This window comes from Xiphophorus couchianus, chromosome 21 (assembly GCF_001444195.1).
Source record: "Xiphophorus couchianus chromosome 21, X_couchianus-1.0, whole genome shotgun sequence".
Taxonomy (NCBI): domain Eukaryota; kingdom Metazoa; phylum Chordata; class Actinopteri; order Cyprinodontiformes; family Poeciliidae; genus Xiphophorus; species Xiphophorus couchianus.
This window is the reverse complement of record NC_040248.1, coordinates 10,408,722-10,430,600: the sequence shown is the minus strand read 5'-3', so window position 1 is coordinate 10,430,600 and position 21,879 is coordinate 10,408,722. Positions and strand designations below refer to the sequence as shown.

Here is a 21,879-nt window from a genome sequence, read left to right as displayed (position 1 = left end):
CTGTTTGTATCTGTCTTGTAAGCTGCACCAGCTGGAGAAGATGTCCACCTTTTGTTTGTCTCGGGTCAGTGAGTGGCTCTTTTGGTTTTAAACACAAGTAATTTGCCATAGCTGAGAATCATCTGAATTCTAAACTCAATCAAACTGCTGCCTCTTTTTGCCCAGCTACCAATTCCAATGTAAAAGAAAGTAGGAGTTACATTTGACTCCTCATTCGGTTTTAATGCACACACTTTCTTTCTTTCCTTCTTTCTCCATTTATTCTATCAAAAAGCAATAAGAAAAAAGATTTTTTTTTTTTTTTATCATTGTATCACAACAGCTGTCTTGGACCTGTAATATTCGTACAAGTTCAAGCCATCTACTGTGCAGAAGAGGAAAATATAAGGTTCTAAATATAAGATGTTTCATGTTTCCTCATTGGTCTCAAATAGAGGTTCTACACATCCTATTGTTTTTAGGTCGCAATTTACAAAAAAAAGAGCTACACCTTGTTAATTGCTCCCCGACGGTTTTGTCTTCTGTGATAACGTCGCTCTGAGGCTGCTGCCAGGAGCTGTTATCATCATCTGCTCCTCAGCACAAACAGAGGAGGCTTTTATCTTGCCTATTGATTTAATAACACGATGACTGTGATGTCGATAGACCACGTATGCAAACATGAGCAGCAGAGGGAGGGAATCCATAGCTAATAAAAAATCTAAACGCAAACAGTTATCTACATTTTATAACCCTTCTCTTTCTTGTACAATGATAACCTTTCCTGTACAATGGTAAAATTTAGCAGAAAGCTGAAAACATACTGAAATGGCAAATCTTGTGACTTTGCAGTCATGAAACCACATAAAAGTGTTGTTGCACAAATAGAACAAAATAAAAAAAAAACTGATTTTGAAAAGAGAATCCAGAATGCAACCTGAGGAACCTGCAGATAAGCTGCTTACGCATTAAGCTTCGATTCTCTGCAGGACAGCGTATGAGTCAACAGCATTATTTTTTTATGGTTTTATGCATTTATTTTTCTGTGCTAAATCCCTCAAAGATCTGAGTCAGGGATTCAAAAGGAGATGTACTGAAGCCAGTGTACTCTTAGATTCACATGCAGCACCTCGTAAAAGACCATCTTGATCGTCTCACACTTTTATGTATTTAATTAGATTTTTATTTGAATGTAACACAAAATACGTTCAAATAATGCCACATGATATATGGTTTTTGAATGAAGCTATAAAAATTGTCTCGTACATACATAGTCAGCCCTTCTCATACACATTAAACAACATTTCAGATTATTCATAAATACATATGTAGATATCAATTCATTCAGCAGAAATACAGCTGCTTTTACCACTGCGGGTACCTTGAACACACCATCACCTTAGTGATTTTTGGTAGTGGCAGCATCATGGTCTGAATATGCTTTTCTTCAGTAGGTGCAGGGAGCCCAGTAAGATCATGATGTGAAGATAGATAGTTAATTCAGCTTCTAGAAGAAGAAACAAAAACACAGCTAAATATGTGGTTGAGAGGTTAAGATGGAAGCATTTTTATGAGCTGGTGTGTCTCATGAAAATGCTTCAAAGTGAGAATCTGTTGGTTGGCTTGAAAATTGATGATTAGAAATGCGCTCAATCAAATCTGACTAACTGCGCTATTTTCACAGAACAAGAGACAAGAACAATTTCTACAAGTGCAAAGTTGATGGAGATATACCCAGGGGAGGTTGGAGTTGTGATTGTAGCAGAAAGTGGTTTTAAAAAATGCCTAACTGGTCGACTGATTTTTATTCATAAAGTAATTTAAAAACAAATTCACATTTTTCTCCCACCTACTAATTTTTTGTCTAAAAGCCTAATTAAGTACATCTAAGCTTAAAGCTGTAATGTGAAAACGCTAAAAGTTTTAAATGTCATAAATCATATTAAAAGAGTGCTTGATGGATCAGCATCTAATTTTAACACTTGGTGTTAAGTCCTAACATGTAAAGCATGTACAGCATTTTACTGTGCTGTAAATAGTCCTAAATATTACATATAGCAACCAGCAAACCTGCTCACCTTTACTTTAGTCTATATCAGATACTAAAAATGACTAAATGTTGTTTTTATTTGTCCCTGAAGTTGTTAAATCTGTGTTTCTGACATCTGGTTTTATGATGTTTACTGCCAGTCTCGCAGAAAACACTTCATAAACCTGCAATGACGGCCGATGCGAGCAGAGTGGCTGCAGAAAAACAGTAAAGCTTCAGGCTGTAAAACTAAATCAGTGACATTTGAGCCGGAAAACACTGGACCATAAAGCAGAAGGCAGCAGTTTGTCATCACAAGCACCAATACTCTGCCACACTGAAGCCTTAATAAGTGCTTTCAAACACTAAGCATTCAAATATTTTCCATTATTCCCTTGGATTTGCAGCAATTTCTGCAGTTTTAGCCGACATTCAATAGACGATAAAATTACACATTCAATTTGGTGCTGAATTCCCGCGACACGTCTGCTGCTTGCCTGCAGCCTCTGGAGTCAGTGATAACTCTACACATGGCTGCTACCTGACCCATCTACGTCACCATATGACTCATACCTTATTTTGTCGTGACTATCTGTTCTCCTCTCAAGCCCCTCCTCTCAGTCTCTCCCACATTTGTCCCAAATGCTCTCTTGAACGTACCAGCACACTTTGGCACAAATACAACTCTACCTCATCCTGTTCTCTGTCATTGTTTGTCTTTGAGCACAAAAAAAGTGCAAATATTTACATTACAATAAGAAAGCTGACATTCTTAGAGGGATATGTTGAGTTCTGGGTGAAAGAGTGATCAAGCAGCATGACCTTGATCGCTGCTACAAGCCCTACTTGTAGCAGGGCTTGTTCTGTCCTGGGCTTTAATTTTGTATTTTGCACACAAAAAAAATCCTAGAAATAGCATATTCCACACTTCAGAATGTTGTGCTCTCTGCAGAGAGCACTTGTGATGTTCTTCTGACAGCTGCTCCGCTCACATAAAACGGCATCCTCCGGGCCAGGCCCTCGTGGAGAAGAGCGAATGTGCGAACAAGAGGAAGAGAGTTGCAGAGCAGAGCAGTTGGCGGGGTGTGGAACTGTTTCGTTTTAACATGTGCTAAGGACGCTGCTTGAAACCAAGAGGAGGAGCTGCAGAAATTAGGGCAGGGAGTTTATCCAGCAGCTCCTGAAAATGCCTTTGTGAGAGAAAAAGAAATATCTCCTGCTGTGCTTCATAATGATTTTGAAGGGAAGTGGCAAATAAATTCATCTAATCTCCCCATGGATGGCAAATACTGCTACAATCATTCAGTCAGTGACTCTTCTGACCATCTAAGGCTTATGCTGGTTCATTGTAGAAAATTTTGTTAGTTGTCACTTGTTTTTCTTAGATTTCTTTATATAAGTCCAGCAGATTCTGTCAATTACAGTTGTTTTTTTTTTATCTTCAGAATATTTTTAGGTTCAAATGCTGTAGGCAGAAATAATTGCCAAGCATTTCATTTCAGTCTCTGAGGCTTTCATTGGAACAATATCAATTCAATCCAATTCAAAAATATTTTATCCCAAAGAGAAATGAAACATCGTTGTAACTCATAATTCTTCATAGTAATTTTTGATATTGATGCTGTGAGCAGAAACTACCTACGGTAGCAGTCAGTCTCGCAACAAATCCAAAGATGCTTCTGACTGATGACTATTGCTAGAAGACAGACATTATGTCTGCAATAACATACTAACAGCTACATTTCTGTCCAACACAGATGATATTCCACAACAACATATCCAAATGACACCACAAATTGTTAGCAAGCACTGCTTATCCACCTCGTTTGCTTTTGCTGCTCCTTTTTAAATCTTTATCTGGCCATATGGCTAAAGTCGGGCAGAGAGATGTTGGAGTCAGCAAAATGAATCAAACTAAACAGTTATGAACATGAGTTTTTTTTTTGTTTTTTTTAAAGAACAAATCAGAGCTAATGTAACAGAGCTACTTCTACATTCTGCCAGCATAAGCGGCATAGTTCTGGAACTAGAATGTACCATCCCAATGGTCCCAATAACCCCAGGAAGACACATAAAGAAGGAACTGCAGGTGCCATGCTACATTAAATATAGCAGCTTCATATGCTTCATTTAATGCAAGTAAAGTTGCAACTCTTGGGGAGTCTGTATCTCAGGTTCTTCCAGATTGAAGGGAGAGGATTTGCTCAAATCAATTTTTAAAGTTTTGACATGTATTACCAGTTGAATCTGGATTTGAACTCTGAGGAAGTTTTTATACCACAAGAAGATCCTTTGACTGATATCACTCTATTGTAACTTTGTTTTTCGCCTCTGAAAAACCAGTTTGTCTTTTTTCTTCTTTTTTTTCAATTTTGTCGCTGAGTTTCCTAGTTACACAGAGTCAGTAAGCCTCCCTCTGTAATTTTTGCTTCCTTGCTCCATATGAGATCACCCATCTCCTCCTGCTCCATCTGTTCACTCAATGACAGCGCACGGGGTTACTTTGTACACCACTGCTGACTCGCTCCATCTGGTAACGAGCCCGCAAAAGGCTAATGCCCCCCGGGAGAGGCAAGGCGGTCAATAAGAGGAGCCGTAGCTGTATTCGACGAGGTCGATGAGGAATTTTGTCTGGCTCCCGATGCAGAGGCGTCAAAATGATGATAAACTACACCCTGGTGCCCGATGGTTATACAACAGAAGTAACATGGCATAAAATGAACAAGTCTTGTCTGTTACACATCTATTTGAAAATTAAGCTTTAAAATGTTTTGAGAAATGTTCAGTCAGGAAGGAATTTAAACGCATGGAGAAGGTGGTGTTGAGACACTTATATTTTTAGCCTCATTAAAAGTTGCTGTCAGAAATGCCTGAGAATAGCAAACTGAAACATTCTTGTGGCAGATTTATAAAAAGTCTTGCTATTGTGGAGTTTTTTTGTGTTTTTTTTTTTTTTTTTTACAGTTTTTAAAAATAAATTATATTTACATTCTTGAATTCATGACTAAACCTGCTGATTGAATTGCATCTATGCTCAGAGCCTCAGATATCTGACTCAGCAGTAGCATCTGCAGAAGTTGTGGTTTAGCCTGCTGCTAACCACAGCTTCGCAGAGTTGATTTTACGAGTTTATCCCCTGCGGGAGTGACATTTGCTTTCTAAAGTGACTGTATTTAGCTCGCATTGTCTGGATCCTTCACCTTTTCAGCGCATACACATCAGCTCAGCGTGGCTTTTATGTCATGGCAACTGTGTTTGTGAAGGTAAAGCTAACAGGCTCGGCCAGGGCTTTTAAATCAATAACCTGTGGTACCAGGCAACAAGTGCTGTTTGAAAAAAAAAAGCTCCTTTCAACTAAACTCAGATCCAAACGACCCTGAACTAAGACGATGAGGGATCATCTGGAGATGGTAAAATTGGAGCAGCTGGACAGAAAACATCTTTAGCTAATAGTGAGGAAGAAACAGAATATTACAGCTATGACTTGTTTTCTCTCCCCGACAGAAAAGACTGAAACAGCAGTGGCTCTTGATTAATTAACTAAACCTATTAATTTGTCTGCATTGATCTCCTGTCACCCAGGAAGGTTTGTTCTGTGACTAACACATATGAACACACTGATGATCATAAATTAGAAGCTAAGATTTATTGTATAATTGAAAATACTCAGGAAGCTGGGGTTTTAACAGGAGACCAGGAGGTGATCTGTGTATTCTTTTGTCTTCATGTTGCTATTCGTTCACTAATATTCTCGTAACAAACTTTTGGCCCAGCTACTGGATTTATACCGAGATTAAATTGCAGTATATGTGTTCTAAGTAGGTGACATCTAAGGGTAATTGGTTGCCTTGGAAGTTTACTTCAGAACAGCAGCAGAGGAACTGCCCCTGTTACAAATTACACACCTTTACTCTGATTTTGTTTTGCTTATGTTCTATGTAAAATGTTTTAAAATCAATCAGAAAGAATTAAGAATATCCTGAAACAGTAATTAAGTCTTGCCACACTTGAATATGGAGGGCCAACATATTTTTTTTGTGGCTCTCACTTTATGTTTTAGTGTTATTGTGTTGCTAGAAGATGAATCTCCACCCAACTCTCAACTGTTTTGCAGTCTTCATCAGGTTTTGTTTCAGGATTCCCCTGCATTTACCTCCATCCACCTTCCCATGAACTCTGACAAACTTATTTGTCCCCCTGTTAAAAAATAGCCTGTCCTGTTACCAGCGTTCCTTGGCAAACCTCAGAGTCTCTCTTTACATGTTTTCACTACTATTTACTGTCTATCTATTACATAAATCCACAATGAAGTGCATTAAAGTTTGTGTATTTATTGTAACAAAGTTTAGGTGGGTGAATACTTTTGTTTGATGGTTCACTTTGATCATGCTATGAATTCTTGATCACAAGTAAATGCATTGAACTTATATAGCGCTTTTCCAATGATTTTGGCATTCAAAGCACTTTACACTAGAGTCACATTCACCTATTTGCACACACATTTATACACCAATATGCAGATCGGTTGGCAGTTTGGGTTTAAGTGCCTTGCCCAGGGGCACATTAACATGTAGCAGGAGGAATCAAACCTACAACCTTCTGATCACAAGACGACTACTCTACCTACAGAGCCACAGTCGCTCTGCGTATTGGAAGCTTTACCTCCAATCCAAAAATGTTCTTTTCTTCCTTTGTTTTAATAAAGCTAATATGTAATAACAGCAGGAGTGCATACAATGATAAATGAGACAATTTTTTTATTCAGTACATTTAACATGAAGTTTCCAGTCAAGCCATTATCCACCATAATAAATCACCTTCACATCCGACCTTCTTTGCTCCCCCTGTTCCAGACAGCACCGTATTGCAACAGACGGTGATTAATTCCCTATCAAATAATGTATCATGCTGCTTTAACATCCTAACTTTGGTTTACACTGTTATTACTGTCTCATGTCTCGGCACCAATACAACAGTTTGGGGAAAGAAGTCATCACAAGGCATCTATTATGCCCTCATGTTGCTGTCAGGCCAGAATGAATGTGGCGTAAATGATGAAGATGATCAATAACTCAATTCTGAACTGCTTCTATTTTTAAGCACAACTGACTTTGAAGGACACATTTATTCTGAGGAGCTGAAGTCAATTTGATTTCAATCTGTCTTTGTTTGAGTCTGATTGCATTCAAGGCCTTGACTGTTGCACCCCAGTGGACTTTCAATTAGACAGAAGATCCATGTATGGGGATACCAAAATAATAATTTAGCATTTTCATTCTCGGTACCAACAGCCTGTTTTAATGCAAATATCAGAGTGAAACAACCTCAGACAGAACGGACATCCCAAAATTTGTGTAAAAACATAAGACTGGGATTAATAATTAGCATAGTCAATATTTCCTATTTCGTTCTCCAGGAATAATTTTCTTAAGAATTATCATTTTAATTTATGTAATTGTTGGCAAATTTCTTTGAACATTTTAGCCTATTTGCAAAAATTTGGCAAAAGGGGAACTGACTCCAAGTCCTCCATAATATAGCCATATTAAAAGCCATGTTTCACTATGTCTCTCCTTTTTAATAAAGTGTTCAGACATTAGATATTAAATCTGTTCCTAATTATGAGGAAGTACAGAACAAGATGCAACATGCAGTGTGAAGTGTTCCTGTAAAATGTGCCTGCATATCATTCACATTCTTTTTTTCTTCGAGTAGAAACCAAGTCAAAGTTTGTTAGATTAACATAGGGAAAGACAGCAAAACTGATCCTGTCCTAGAGACGTAACACGCTTTACTGTTTTTAAAATTAAAGATTCATCATGTGTTGTTTAAAATGTCAGATTAGGTGGCATCAAGTTTATTTTTCTAGCTTTTTTGTTTTGCCTATCCCAGGTTTGCATTTCTAATTTGCACTGTCACACCTCAACATTTGCAGGGTCCTAATAAAACACTGTGATCAGTGCTCCGAGTCTCTCCAGCATTGATAGCCTGTGGTGTTTTTCTCACAGCCAGTGTGGTGTCAGAAGCATTAAGTACAACTTCTGCTACTGCATCAAGTCGGTCTGTGGCAGAAGTCAGAAAGGGAACAGGAACAGGAACAGGTAAGTCAGGACCAGAACTGGACATGTCCTGGTCTCACTCTAATGTAAGGCTAACATCTCCTCACTGTTAATGTAAGGTTAAGTAGAGGATGAGATTAGTGATGAGTACAGATTAAGTTCCCCTAATGGGGGTCTTTGACATTCATGCTCCATAAATACCATCTTTAGATACGTATATATTAGACTAAGTTCTCAAAATGACCACTTTTACCTCTTTTTTATTTTGCCCTCCATCATGTGCAGAAATAGTGAACAACTCTGACCTCTTCCTCACAGCCTTGTCTCATCTAATTTTGAGTTACTTATTACTTTCCATTAAAAGACTGCGAAGACTGAGAGGAAACTTCATTACAGTTGCTATTATAGAAAGGCTTAATCAGATTTAAAGGAGCTCCATTCATTATTATCTTCAATGCCTAAATTTTACTCCTACACAAGCTATTTATTGGGTCCACTGCACTGCTGCTTTATAGTTGTGTCTGTTGTCCCCCAGTATAACACATGAATAACCTCTCTTTTGGGCTCAGATGCTGTGATGATTACTCACTCATATGCTCGACTGGACAGACGAATGTCCATCCGTGATGAAATTCGAAAATGTCTCATCCACTTAAGTGTTCTCTTATGATATTTTTACAGCTTCCAGTTTGTTGAGCCCACACACAGCAGCTAATGGCGCAGCTGTCATTTCAGTCCTCAGAGAAAAGGTTCAACGTTTCAGCTCCTGTCTCTCAAAGTAAATAAAAGAGATGTGACATAGCTCAGTTGATAGGCAAATTATACTTTTATCATCTGCTATCGTGTCAGAGTGTGTACACTGATTCATGTTGCTGGGGATGTGCAGTGTCTTCAAGCTTCTTGAAATTGTTCTGCCTCTAAAGAGTTTTATTGGGAATTTAAATGAAAGACCAACACAATGTAGTAAATAAATAGAACTGGAAGGAAAAAAGATACATTTTTAGCTTTTTTTTTCCCAAATACATATTGGAGAAGAATGGTATGCATCTGTGTTTATCCCCAAACATTTTATAGAATCACCTTTGATTGCTATTACAAGTGCAAGTCTTATAGAGTGTGTATCTACCAGCTTTGCCATGTCCAAAGCTATAATTTTGCAATTGCAGCTTACCCAAATTGCTCTTTTTTAACAGTGATTTGATAACTGCTGTTTAAAGTAGTTTCTTGATCATGACAGTGAACTCACTCTTCTCCAACAACATTCATAGTCAGCAACCTCAATCCATCAGAGCGCCATTAAGAGTGTGGGAACAAGAGATTCTCACCATGGATGTGCAACTGACAAACCTGCAACTTTGTAAAGCCATCATGTCCTATGGAGTAGGAATGTTTCTGACACTTTGTTGAGTCCATGTCATGAAGGATTATGGCAGCCCTGATAGAAAGAAGGGAGTCCTGTACCCTGGGCTAGCAGGGTGCACATTGCATTTGTTCTAACACAGCTTGTAATGCTGCATTGAAATCTTAACAAAACTTCTGACACCACTAATAAGGTTAAACGTTAATAAAATCCCAAGCTTTAGCATCATTCAGTATTCCACATCTTAGACAGACCGAAGACATCTGTTTTTTTTATTTTCTTCTTAGACACAGTGAAAGAGAGCATCAAATCTAGAGAGCCTCAAACTTCCCTAGCTCATTCATAATTTAAAATGCTCCATTTAGAACACATCTCTGCCCTGGCCTATTTGGTATTCATATAAGTAAGTATGAGGCAGTGTATAATTTGGGGGCACGGTACGTACACGAAAAACAAAAGTGCCAAAAGCCAGCTCCCAGGGATGAGCTATTTTAGGAGCGATATCTGTCAGTACCTTCAAGCAGAAGAAAGTTTGGCTTTGACATACAGTTGGCAGAACCTTAACATGGTGTACATTCAGACAGAGGAAACAGTGACCCATTTTACTGGAAAGCAACATTATGTAGTAAACTAACGCTGTAATATTTTAACTTTAGATCATCTGATTTGGCAAATTTTTTGTGTTACACGATGGACAGCGGTTGTTATCTTGTTAAAAAAACAAACACAGTTGGCAGGTTTCCTCGCCCTCATGCTTTAACAAAACAGGAACCACATGCATTCATTTACCACCTACAAGCAACTCAGTTTCATTGTTTTCAAAAGCTGAAAAAAGTATTCTTTGTCCGCTTCACGTCAGTGACAAGTCTTCTCTCACCTTATGAATTTTCCAACTCAGCCTGTCAGAGTACAAGAAGGGATTGGAGTTTCTCATCCTGCGCTATTACAACAGAAATACTGTATAACTACCTGATCGATGACGAATGGCTGAGGCTTACAATGGGTGGTAAATAAGTACCACATCTGTAACATTTAGGAGGGAGCATACTGACGGGCAAATAAAAACCCACATGTAATCAATACAAATGCGCTCGGGGGCTCTCACATTTTCCCAAATAGCCTGCAGGAGTAATCTACAATTCCATTTGTAGCTGAGAGCATCTCATTGGAATATATTGAGTGAAACTGCTGCTTTAGCGGTTGCTGCTGCAGGTAAGGAATTACCGTGTGTGTTTACTGTGACTGAAGCTGGTCCTTTTAGCATGAGCATTTGAAAGCAAGAGATAAGCTTCAGGGTGCATGAACAGAAATGCCTCAAATTTCAGCCTTGGAGAAGGTCTCACTGTTTGTTTCAATGTTAAATCACAGGGATCATAAAAAACAGTCCCATTGCTATATTTATCTCTTTCAGTCTGTGAAGTGTTGTTTTGCTAATTCTTCCAAAAGCTCATAGCCAAGGCAAAAATAGAGGCAACTTTTTCTGGAAAAGAGCATTTGTGTGATTGAAAATGCCAAAGTGGTATTTGCATATTTATTTATCATGCAAACCTCGTGAGAGGGGTGTGCTACTCAAAATAAGAACGAAATGGCTCAACTGAAATAGACAGAGTAATACACATTGAAAAACATCCGTCCATTTGTAAATCTGCTGCAGGTACTTTTCACATGGCTGGTTGCCCTGAGAATTGCCTTATTCCTTTTTAATGTAAATTCAACAGGTTTTTGGAAATATTTGAGTCCATAACTCCATGATAGCGTCACACAGTTCCTGCAAATTTGTTGTCTGCCTGTAATGAAGGGGATTTTATGTTTCTCTACATGCCGAAGGTGCTCTGCTGGGCAGAAACCTGTGGAAGACAATGCTAGTACAATATTGAAACATTGTAATACTGGTACATTACATTGTTGCATTTGTTGCTGTTTGCCAGCTTCAACTTTGTGTTTTCTCTCAGTTTTTTCTAGTAGCTACATCTGGTCTGGCATTTTGAGATGCCTTTCTGGAGGGCACCATTGGAGAACTTTTAGTTGCCAACAATTAAATGTTCTCATTCTATTTATGATATCTTTGTCCCTGCATATCTTATAGTGTTTAAAACGGTCTCTCTCCTAGACAAAGCTATTGGCTGAGCTTTTATTGTGACTAAGTGTATGTGTTCCCTTTCATCCTGTACTTGAAAACTGTCCCAGAGCATGCCTGTTTAGCTGTGTTTCTCCTCAAGATAAAGCCACAAGATCAATCTTTCAGTGTCTTTGTTGTGTCTTTGCTGTGTCTTCTCAAAGCTCCAGTCAGACGTGGCAGACGGATGCTGAACCAGGTTCCGCCGGATGTTTCTTCATCATAAAGGGGAGTTATTTTTCCTGCTGTTGCTACAAGGATGTTCAGTAAGAGTATTGCTGAAAAGTCAACAACACAATGCAGCCCACAGTCCACTCAAACGACATGCTTGTCCAGGAAAAGTGAATGCTGAAAGATAATGAGTTAATAAAGTCGACTGGGTTTCCTTAGGTATGAAACTTTCTTAACCAATCTGAAATATAAACTGACTACATTGTTTGATAACAAAGATCAATTTGGAATGTACTGTATGTACTTGACTTGGAATTTGTCTGTATGATTCAGTTGAATTTATTTATTTATTTTTCTTTTGTGAATTTCCTTGAGAAGACATGGTGTGAACTAAATGGTGCATTATCCTGCTGGAAGCAATCATCAGTAAGAACATCAGAACAAAGAACACCCAAGTACACCCCCACCATCAGCATGAACGACTATGTTTTCATGAGTTTTACTACAGTCTAGTGCAGGTCAATAGGATTCTTTTATGCTTCATTCTCAAAAGATAGTCCTGATTTGTCATTTCATGTCTAACCAGCCCATGCAACATCTAAATTTATTAAAATTCTTGTACTTCACACAGTGTAATAGATCAAACATCAGAAATTATGCTTTCTAGTATCTAATGTACAACTTAACTAACACCTCAGCTTAAAGCTATCTCTCCTTATGCAATGTCTGATTGAACCACCAAACATAGAAGACGTAAACCTAAACATGCACTTAAAATAAATACATCTTACTCTTACATCACCAGAGATTTTCTAGAAACAAGAGGATCATTTGGGTGTTTTGTGAGATTGTAAAATACCTCCAGTATTTTAGACCTCTGAGCACCTCCTCAATAGTCCGGGTCAGCTGCACTAATCCTACGCCCTGCATGATAAAATGAGAAGACAGGGCATGATTGCCTCCCAGTTCTCATCTTAGTTCAATGAGCTGTGAGGCCATGCAGAGTTTACAGTGGACATTTTCATGCTTTTTTTATTATTATTTCTCAAACACTAAGTGCTCAAACAGCCCTAGGATGGGTAATTGCTTGTGCTGTTATGGCTTTATACATATTAATATCCAGATGGATGGCTATTTGTAAGACATATCTGAATTTGTATTCCCTTCATCGGGATGAGGATTCACTAATTCAGTTCAGAGGAATCTACAGTGGGAATGAAAACATGTGATCAACAGGATTTGCTGTCATGTCAAAAAGAAAGTACACCCTTTTAAAGAGGAGGATATTAAATGACAGGGAAACATGGGGTTGTCAATGTTTGCCTGGATGAACCAGAACAGATGAGATAAAAATGGAACTGTCTGGCCAATATGCACACCATACAGTATATCAGCACAAACTCACACCAACTATCCAGCATAGGGATGGAAGTTTCTCATTAATCCTTTGAAGGCAAGTGCCTCCCACATAAAAGGTGCCGTTTTCATTGAAGAATTGAGGAATATAAGATTCTATTTTCATTCCAAATCATAATACATGGATTATTAACTTGAAGCTCTAGCAGTGATATGTACTATCAGTTTTACAAAAAAAAAAAGAAAGCGAAATGAATTATGTCACCTTGAAATATTATTTTAAGGGTTCACTCAACTGTTTTTGTTCCACAGTTTGTAACTGTGCTACCTGTCATGTGCAGAAAACAATTACACGTGTTTTCCGACCACAATTTCCTTCATTAATAAGCAATTATGTTACACGCTCATTCCCTACTGGCAGATTTATTGTGATTGCATGGAGCTTTATGCAGATGTTGACACAGAGTTAATTGCTCCAGCATTGCAAATCACCTTCTGTGGTCCTCTTTGATAATTAAAATCGGTGTCATGTTTCAGAGCCAGTGGCGTTACAGTCTTATATCACCAGCTGGGAATCTTGGTGCATTGCCTGGGGGGTAAACTTCACAATCTAATTTAAGTTCTATAAACCTGCTGCATGAAGAGACGACATTATCATATTATTTTATTGTGGTCCTGCTGTTTTCATTGCTGCAAGCATTTACCTTTTTTTTCCCAAAGTATCTGTTTAGTTCAAGGCAGAATGGTTGTGTTAGGTACTTCCCTCATGGGAAGTCAAACAAGCTGAAGTTCCCACGACGGCCATCCTGAAGCAAATTTCAGGACTCCTGAAATTCAAGTAAGTTTAGATATAGACACAACTCAAATTAAAAATGTAGTTCCTTCATATTCAGCCCTTAGATATAAATGTATCTAAACTCTGACCAGTTGCCTGTAGAGAAAATAGCATGCAACATGATGCTGCCACCATGTTTCAATCATGAGGAAGTCATCATGTTAAGGGTGGTGTGCAGAGCTAGCTTTCCTCCAGACGCTGTCTAGAGTTTTACACAAAAGTACATTTTATTTCAGATAGGGGTGCATGAAAGCAACTGTCTGCAATGTGATTTATTTAGGGGCATTTGATTAAATAGGGCAGAAAATGCATGCCACACTTTTCATGTCTTTCTTTGTAAAAAACACAAAAAAAACAAAGTTAAACTATGTTTCATTTTAATTCCACCTCACAAGTAACTACTTTGTGATAGTTCATTATATAAAATCTCAAGTAAATACATGAAAGTTTATGGTTGTCACATCACAGAGTAGAAAAATGTTCAAGAATTTCAAACACTAATTATTCATGATCAACTTTGTTTATTTTTTGGTTAAGTGACTGGAGCAAACATAAATGAGTGTTGCACACAAAAACAGAACAGCAAGTTTGGGTTCTCAGGAGGATTAATAATCTGATTAAAACTTCATGAATGGAATTTCCATGTTCATCTACAACAAATGGTTTTAAAGAGGAAGTAGATCTGCACTCTTATCACAAATGTAACAACGCCCCTTTCTTTTTTTGAAACAAACATCTTAAAGAAGGAAGCAAATGTGCAATTTTTTTTTCGGGCTATATTATTATTATGATGATGGTAATGACGATGGTCTTCCAGCGTACATCCTCTTCCTATTTTGCCACTATTAGAGAAAGACGAATGAAAGCAAATGTAGCTGGGGGAAGAGGGGGGTGGAAGGGTGGGATTTAGACTGAAAAGAAGAAACCGCTGGCTGTGACAACGACCGTTGCTTCCTCCCCCCTCCATCACCACCATCATCATCATCTTCATCATCGTCATCACCCGCCTCACCAGCAACAGCAGCTTCAGATTCATCGGCGGCAGAAGCAAAGGCAGAGTTGGTTAAACAGTTTGGAGAGGAAGAAGAAAAAACAAATAGTCTTGCAGACGTCTTGCAGAGACGCTCCGCTTCAGGGGGAGGGAACATGGGGGAATGGGAGCTGCAGATGGACAAGTGCAAGGATGAGGAATTCCGACCAAATCTGCTTTTATGACACAGACCTCTGCTTCATCCAACATCATTAGGAATTCATTAAAGAACACCAGGTAAGATGTTTTTAAAAGTAACATTTTCTTACTAAAAAAAAAAAAAAGGGGGGGGGGGGGGGGGCGATGTAAACGACTGTCAGAAAAGATATAGAATAGCGGTCTCTTAAAATTATATAATTATTAATATGGCGCTCGTTAATTAGAAGAATTGCTCTTATTTTTATCCCGCAATTCGTGAGGAGAAACGATTTTACCTGCTTTAAATTCACGGGCAATTAAAAAAAAAACACTAATTGCAGCGTTTCCTATACACCTTAATTTAGACGTCTTTTTATCTTGTCATTTCTTCAACTTCCGTTTTTCATCAATTTGTATTTTAATTTTAATCTTAATGAAAGAGGACCAACCATATAACAGTCAGAAGTATCTTTCTGCCCCCTTGTGGTTTGGACTCATGCTGTTTTTTGTTATGTGATTCTAAAATTAGTGCTGGACTGACTGCAAAATATGGGCGGGGGAATAAAAATATAAATATATGTATAATACATATAATTTAAAATATAAATCACTGACTCGTCTGACTCCAGGATGCAAAATTTGATGAGTAAAGAATCAAACTAATTTTCCAGATGACTGTTCCTGTATCCATTCTACATGGCGTATTCAGATGTAGCTTAATTATGGTGTGCCTCTCCATTCATCTCATACATGGCCCACATTTATGCATCAGCCCCCTCTGTGGATTCCTTGTTATGTAATCTCATTCCCATCAGACTGCATCAGCCTCAGAGTGTTTGATGTTCGGCCCCTATGAGCACAAATGTCTATCTTATTGAGTTTTAATGTGATAGATCAACACAAAGTAGTGCATAGATGTGACAATGAATACATGATTGTCAATGAAAACAAAATTAAAAATGGGAAAGTTGGTTAAAGAACAGTTCTGAGCAGAAAGGATTAAGTCCAAAGATTACAGCAGACGGGTCAGAGAGAAAAGTGTGGGAAAGTTAAAAGCTATAAACATCTCTTGACAACACAGTTCAACTCATCATATAAAAAATGAACAGAGCATAGCAGAATTGCAAACCTTAATAATGGCCTAGATGGCCTGGAGGAGTAGCAGAAATCCACCGCTCAGGTGAGGAAGTCTGTTGACAGGGTAACTATTAAATGCTGAATTTGTCCTTTATGGAAGAGTGGCAAAAAGAAACGCCCTATTTGTAGTTTGCCTCAAGCTGTGTAGGGGACACAGAAAATGTGGAAAAAATGTGATCTGGTTGTACTGACCTAAATGAAATACTATGTTTTACTGAAAACTAACATTGCTCAGAGGAAGCAATATGTGCCATATGGTAATGGCACCATTTTTGTTAAAAGACTGTTTTTGTTACTTATGGACTTTAATGGGTGTCAGAGTTGATAAGAAGATGAATGGAGGTAAATACAGGGCTATCCTAGAATGAGACTAGAAAACACTCAGGACAGGAGTGAAGATTCGCCTTTCAGGAGGACAGCAACCCCCAACTTAAACCCAGAGTCACAATGGAATGGTTTAAATCAAAGCTTGTTAATGGGTTAGACCAGTCCAGTGAAAGTCTGGATCTAATCACAGATCAGAATCTGTGACAAGAGTTAAAAATGGATGTGTGCAAATGCTCTACCCAATCTGACTCAGCATTCAAAGAAGAATGGACACAACTTTCTGCAAATCTGGTAGACATATATCCCCAAAGACCTCCTGCTCTAATTAGAGTGAAAATGGCTCCACAAAGTGTTAACTCTGAGATTATATGTAAATACAAATACATTCCACATTTTTCATATTTTTACTGTAAAAAATAATTCAAAACTATGTATCATTTTCCTTGTACTCCTCCTTTATGTATCACTTTTTGTTAGTGTACTGAGTAAAACCACAATATAATGCTTAAGTTATAATTTATAACTTGAGAAATTTATAATTTGTTATAATTTTTGAAATCTTATAATTTTTATCATTTGAGAAATTATAAAATTTATAATTTGAGAAAATATGAAAAAGTTCCAGGGCTATGAATATTTAATGCAAGAGCCTAAATGTAATTTAAATAATGATTTTTACTTCCCTGTTTTCCAGATAACACTGTTAAATACCTCACACGTCATGGATGCAGCTTCAGCCTCCCTGCAGTTTGGATCAAAGAAGCGAGTCAAAATTCACCCAAACACAGTCACAGTAAAATATGCCACCCACTTCCCCCAGCCTGGTGATGAAGGGTACGACGATGCACCCTCTTTTGAGGATTTTGGTTCTTTTGCAGAGGCAAATGTTGGAAAGAGACTGGTGTCTGATGCCAAAGGCAGCAGGACTTTCTTTGGAACCATGGAGACTCAGCCTAAGCAGCCAAGTGTGCAAAGAGACAAGGGGGTCGAGGGTCAGCTGGCCAGCTTTGGCGAGGCTAATGTGTTGGCTTCCAGAGTGACCTGGATGGCCTTGTTTGGGGCAGCAGCAGCTCATGGATGTGTGGCGCTAATTACCCGATTGGCAGCAGATCGCTCTAAGGTTCCGTCTCTCGAGCTGCTCTTCATCCGTTCTGTGATCCAAGTGTTGTCAATCATGGTGGTCCTCTACTACCATGAGGCACCCTTTGGCCCCAAGGGTTACCGGCTCCGTCTCTTCTTCTATGGTGTGTGCAATGTAATTTCTATCACCTGCGCCTACACATCCTTTGCCATTGTACCCCCCAGCAACGGTACCATCATGTGGCGTGCATCCACCACTGTCTTCAGTGCCATACTGGCTTTCCTGCTGCTGGATGAGAGGCTGAGCTACACTGATGTGGTCACGGTGGTGGGAAGTGTGTTCGGCCTGTGTCTAGTCATGGTGCCGAATGTAGCAGATGAGGAGAAGTCCAGGCTGGGGTTTTGGAAGGAGGCATTTGGCTATACAATGACAGTTATGGCAGGCTTGACCGCTGCCCTCTCCATGATTGTCTACAGAGCCATTAAAGAGCGTGTCAGCATGTGGACAGCACTCTTTACCTTCGGCTGGACAGGCACTGTCTGGGGCGCCTCCACTATGTTCATAATGCAGGAGCCTATTATTCCCCTGGATGGGGAGACCTGGGGCTATTTAATTGGGATCTGTATCTGCTCCACGGTAGCGTTCCTTGGAGTCTACTATGCTCTAAACAAGTTTCATCCAGCCTTAGTTAGCACCGTGCAGCACCTAGAGATCGTGGTTTCAATGTTTTTGCAGCTGATCGTGCTGAGGATGATCCCCTCAGTGTACGATGTGATCGGAGGCCTTGTCATCATGGTCAGCGTGTTCACTTTGACCGGGGTCAAGCTGTACAGAGTGAGCAGGGCCATTCGGCAGGATTACCAAGAAATCCTAGACTCGCCTATCAAATGAATCTGTCAGTCTATCTGTTTACAGTGTTGCTTGGTTGTGCAATTAAAAGAATGTCTGAATCTTCATCTGATGATTTTGTATTGTTGTGCTGTGAACAGAGTGCCAGTTTGTGTAGCAAAAGTGTTAATATTTACATGTGAAATAAAAGACAATTGTAATATTGTAATAATAATATTTCCCTTTCGTATAGTGATGCTTTAATGTCAAATTGTGCCACAGACTAAAATGTCAGCAAAACAAGGCACGAGTGAGTTATGATGCCACAAGGTGTTGATATAATCTTCTGTCGTCACACTGCCAAAACTGTGTAAATGTCAGCCCTGAAACCATTCATATTGTAACAAGGAATAAAAAAAAAAGAAAATGCTTCACTGAAAGACCTGATTTGTTGTTAGAGACTAAAACACAATTATTTATGAATAGGCCGTTTACAGGTGTAAAAGTACCATGGTCTAAATAGTTGCTTTCAAAACAACTACAATTCACTATCACAGCTTTTCTAAGTTTTAAAGTGATTGAGATGCCAAAGAAAGTGTCAAAGTGAGCTGAGCAGAGCATAGAAAAGTGCACCACTGCCCCCCACACCCAATGTGTTGCTGTGCACTGCTGGTCTGTCCCTCATCCATCCATCCATCCATCCATCCATCCATTTTCTGTTCACCCTCGTCCCTAATGTCCCCATAAAGACATATTTAGCTACTTCAAAATATTCTCAATCATGACTATCACTCCTATTATTGAGCTAAATTTGTTTTGAAAGTAAAGTTAACAAGAAGGAGCAGTGTTTGCTAAAAACATATCATATATTTTCTGTTTTTAGTTTTTGAGTAAACACAGTGATCATTTAAAACCGTGGCAATTTTGCTAAGCGTTATCGTGAGAGTCCCATATCTATAATGTTTTAATTTAAAAGCCAAACTAACAAAAGAATAGATGGCTCTAACAAACTTTTTCCAAGACACTTTCCATTTCAAAAATTCATATGCTTCAACACTAAATTCTCTACAGATTTTTTTATTTTTACATAACATTCGAACCAAAAGTGCAAAATACTCTTATTCTACAAATCCCAAAGTAACACGAAGCTGAAGATAGTTGTCAATTCACCAGGTTATTAAAGAGCTATTTTACTGTTTTGTTTTGGCATATGGACTTACTTAGGCAGCTCTATCTAAACTCTAACTACTCATTTAATACAGATTCCTTAAAGTACAGTGACTTAATTGTGCTTGTGAAAATAAAAAGTGAATTTCAAGTCATGGGATGCAGGGGCCTAAAAAGCAGCAAAAATAATTGTGTTTTACTTCAAAATGTGAATACACAATTTTTTTTGTATACTTTCATACAATCCAAATTCAACACTTTTCAAAACAACAGAGAAACTATGCAAATTTGGTTTACACAAATACTTTTGTTTAGAATTACACTAGATTCAATAAGGCAAATTCAAAATTAGGTGTGAAAAATCCAAACTAGAATAAATGACTTGAGCAATTTATTCTGTTCAAACTACATCTCCAATCCCATTAGCTAGTTTATATTTGACAAACGTGATTTTCTCTCTGACTGTGGCTTCTGCTTACTCTCAGATGTATGTCAAACTAATGCCCAGAGGCAAGTGCACTGAATTGAATTAAAGTCCCCTTAAACAATGCCGGTCCATCTGCTGTTTCTTTTTCTGTATCAGTTAAGTCAGCAGTTCACCGGGTACGTCTCCTCCATTTATTTTTTTTTTAGTCTTTTTAGGAAACCGAGCAAAGATAAACAGTCTCTAAGATGCCGCCTTGAGGGTCAAAACGAACTGCCGAGGAACGAAATAGAGACACAATGGTGATGAAAAAATGCTTGCCATGAACAAGGACACATTGCTGATTCAGAACTGACGTGCTTCACCAACAGCCCAGCAGGTGGCATTCATGACCTACTTAATGTTTCTGACAGCCAGGAGTGAAAGAAGAAAGCTGATATCAGTGGTGCCACCAAGGCTAGCCGTGTGTATTTACTTGGCTTGACAGTCTTACATTTACTTGTTTTATAACTCAGTTTAATATTCTTAGCATTTATATTTATCGCTTTGATCATCCAATTCTACACAACACTATAATAAAATTCCTGAACAAATATTATCTCAGCTTTTGGAAGTGCCCCTGCCTAAATTGTTTTCATGCTGAAGGATAAAGCTTGTTTGTGTTACTCCCATTTCCTTTATGTCAGGAAGAGATGGCATTTTGATCACAACAATTGTACGAATTACACATCACTCTTCCTCTTTTTATTCATTCAGCAGAAGCAGTCGTGTTGTGATGTGTGCACTCTGTATTACAAGGGTGTCTGTTATAAGTGAGACTCAGTTTAATGTTGGACACATCTGCAAAGAATCACTGTCATTGTAAATAAAAAAAAAGATATGTGTAAATCCTGTTTGTTTACAATTAAAACTGGAACAACCAGCATTTATTTACTTACTTTTTGCAATAAATTCTATCATGACCTACAGCTTATTAAGCCCAACAAAACTGAGAATCCTGCTTGACAATTCACGTTGAGTAGTTTTGAGATTGGCTTTTGGGTGCAGAACGAAGAAGACACGTAGAGGAGGCCCATCTGTTAGAGCAGGAAACAGATTGCATCCTGCAGCGAGCTGCACAACCTTCCAAGTTACTCTGCAACTCTCTTAACCACAGACACATTTATAAGATGCATTATGGCTGAACGGAATTTGATGGCGTTATTTCTGTATGCTTATTTCTATTATCATGGAAACTTGTAGTGAGCGATACAGATTACTGAGCATTTTTTATGAAACGTGGATACCTTGAAATACATCACTCTGCATTGGCACCCTTGGTAAAGATCTGTAAAAGCAAAAACAAAAACATTAAGTAATTAATGTGTATTGCAAAATTGCTGGTGGCACAATTGCTGATAGCTCTGATTGTACAGTATTCTTGGCAGAGCAACGGTTTTTACACTTTTGCTTTAACATTTCACAAGTTTGGAGCATACAGGGAAAGGATTTTCTGACAGTTCTTCTCACAATCCAACTAGAACATTTGTGTCCAAACGTTCTGCAAAGGCGCGCCAAACATTGTGAAGTTGGAAGTACTCACTGGCCACAACTCAAAAAAAAAAAAAAAGATTCTGTAAATGATTGTAAATCTGCAACACATAAGAGTCTTTCATGTTTGCCTTCATAAAAGAGACCAACAATTTCCAAGTTGATGGACCAACCTTGCAAGAAAATCATACACGCCTAGCTAAAGACTTTGTATTGTGTCTCTGATCAAGAGTCTTTGTCTTTTCTTATTCCATCTTCTCTTCAGTTCACTCCAAATGTTTTATATAGGATTTAGCTTTGAGAACTTACATG

At 38.4% G+C, this 21,879-nt stretch overlaps 1 protein-coding gene across 1 annotated transcript; it reads left to right on the top strand.

Moving 5' to 3' along the window:
* The first annotated feature begins 14,788 nt into the window (after positions 1–14,788).
* On the top strand, positions 14,789–18,880 carry slc35g2b (solute carrier family 35 member G2b). The gene is made up of 2 exons (XM_028005757.1): positions 14,789–15,172; positions 17,232–18,880. The coding sequence occupies exon 2, from the start codon at positions 17,259–17,261 to the stop codon at positions 18,507–18,509; it is 1,251 nt and encodes a 416-aa protein (XP_027861558.1). The 5' UTR covers positions 14,789–15,172; positions 17,232–17,258; the 3' UTR covers positions 18,510–18,880.
* Positions 18,881–21,879: the final 2,999 nt, after the last annotated feature.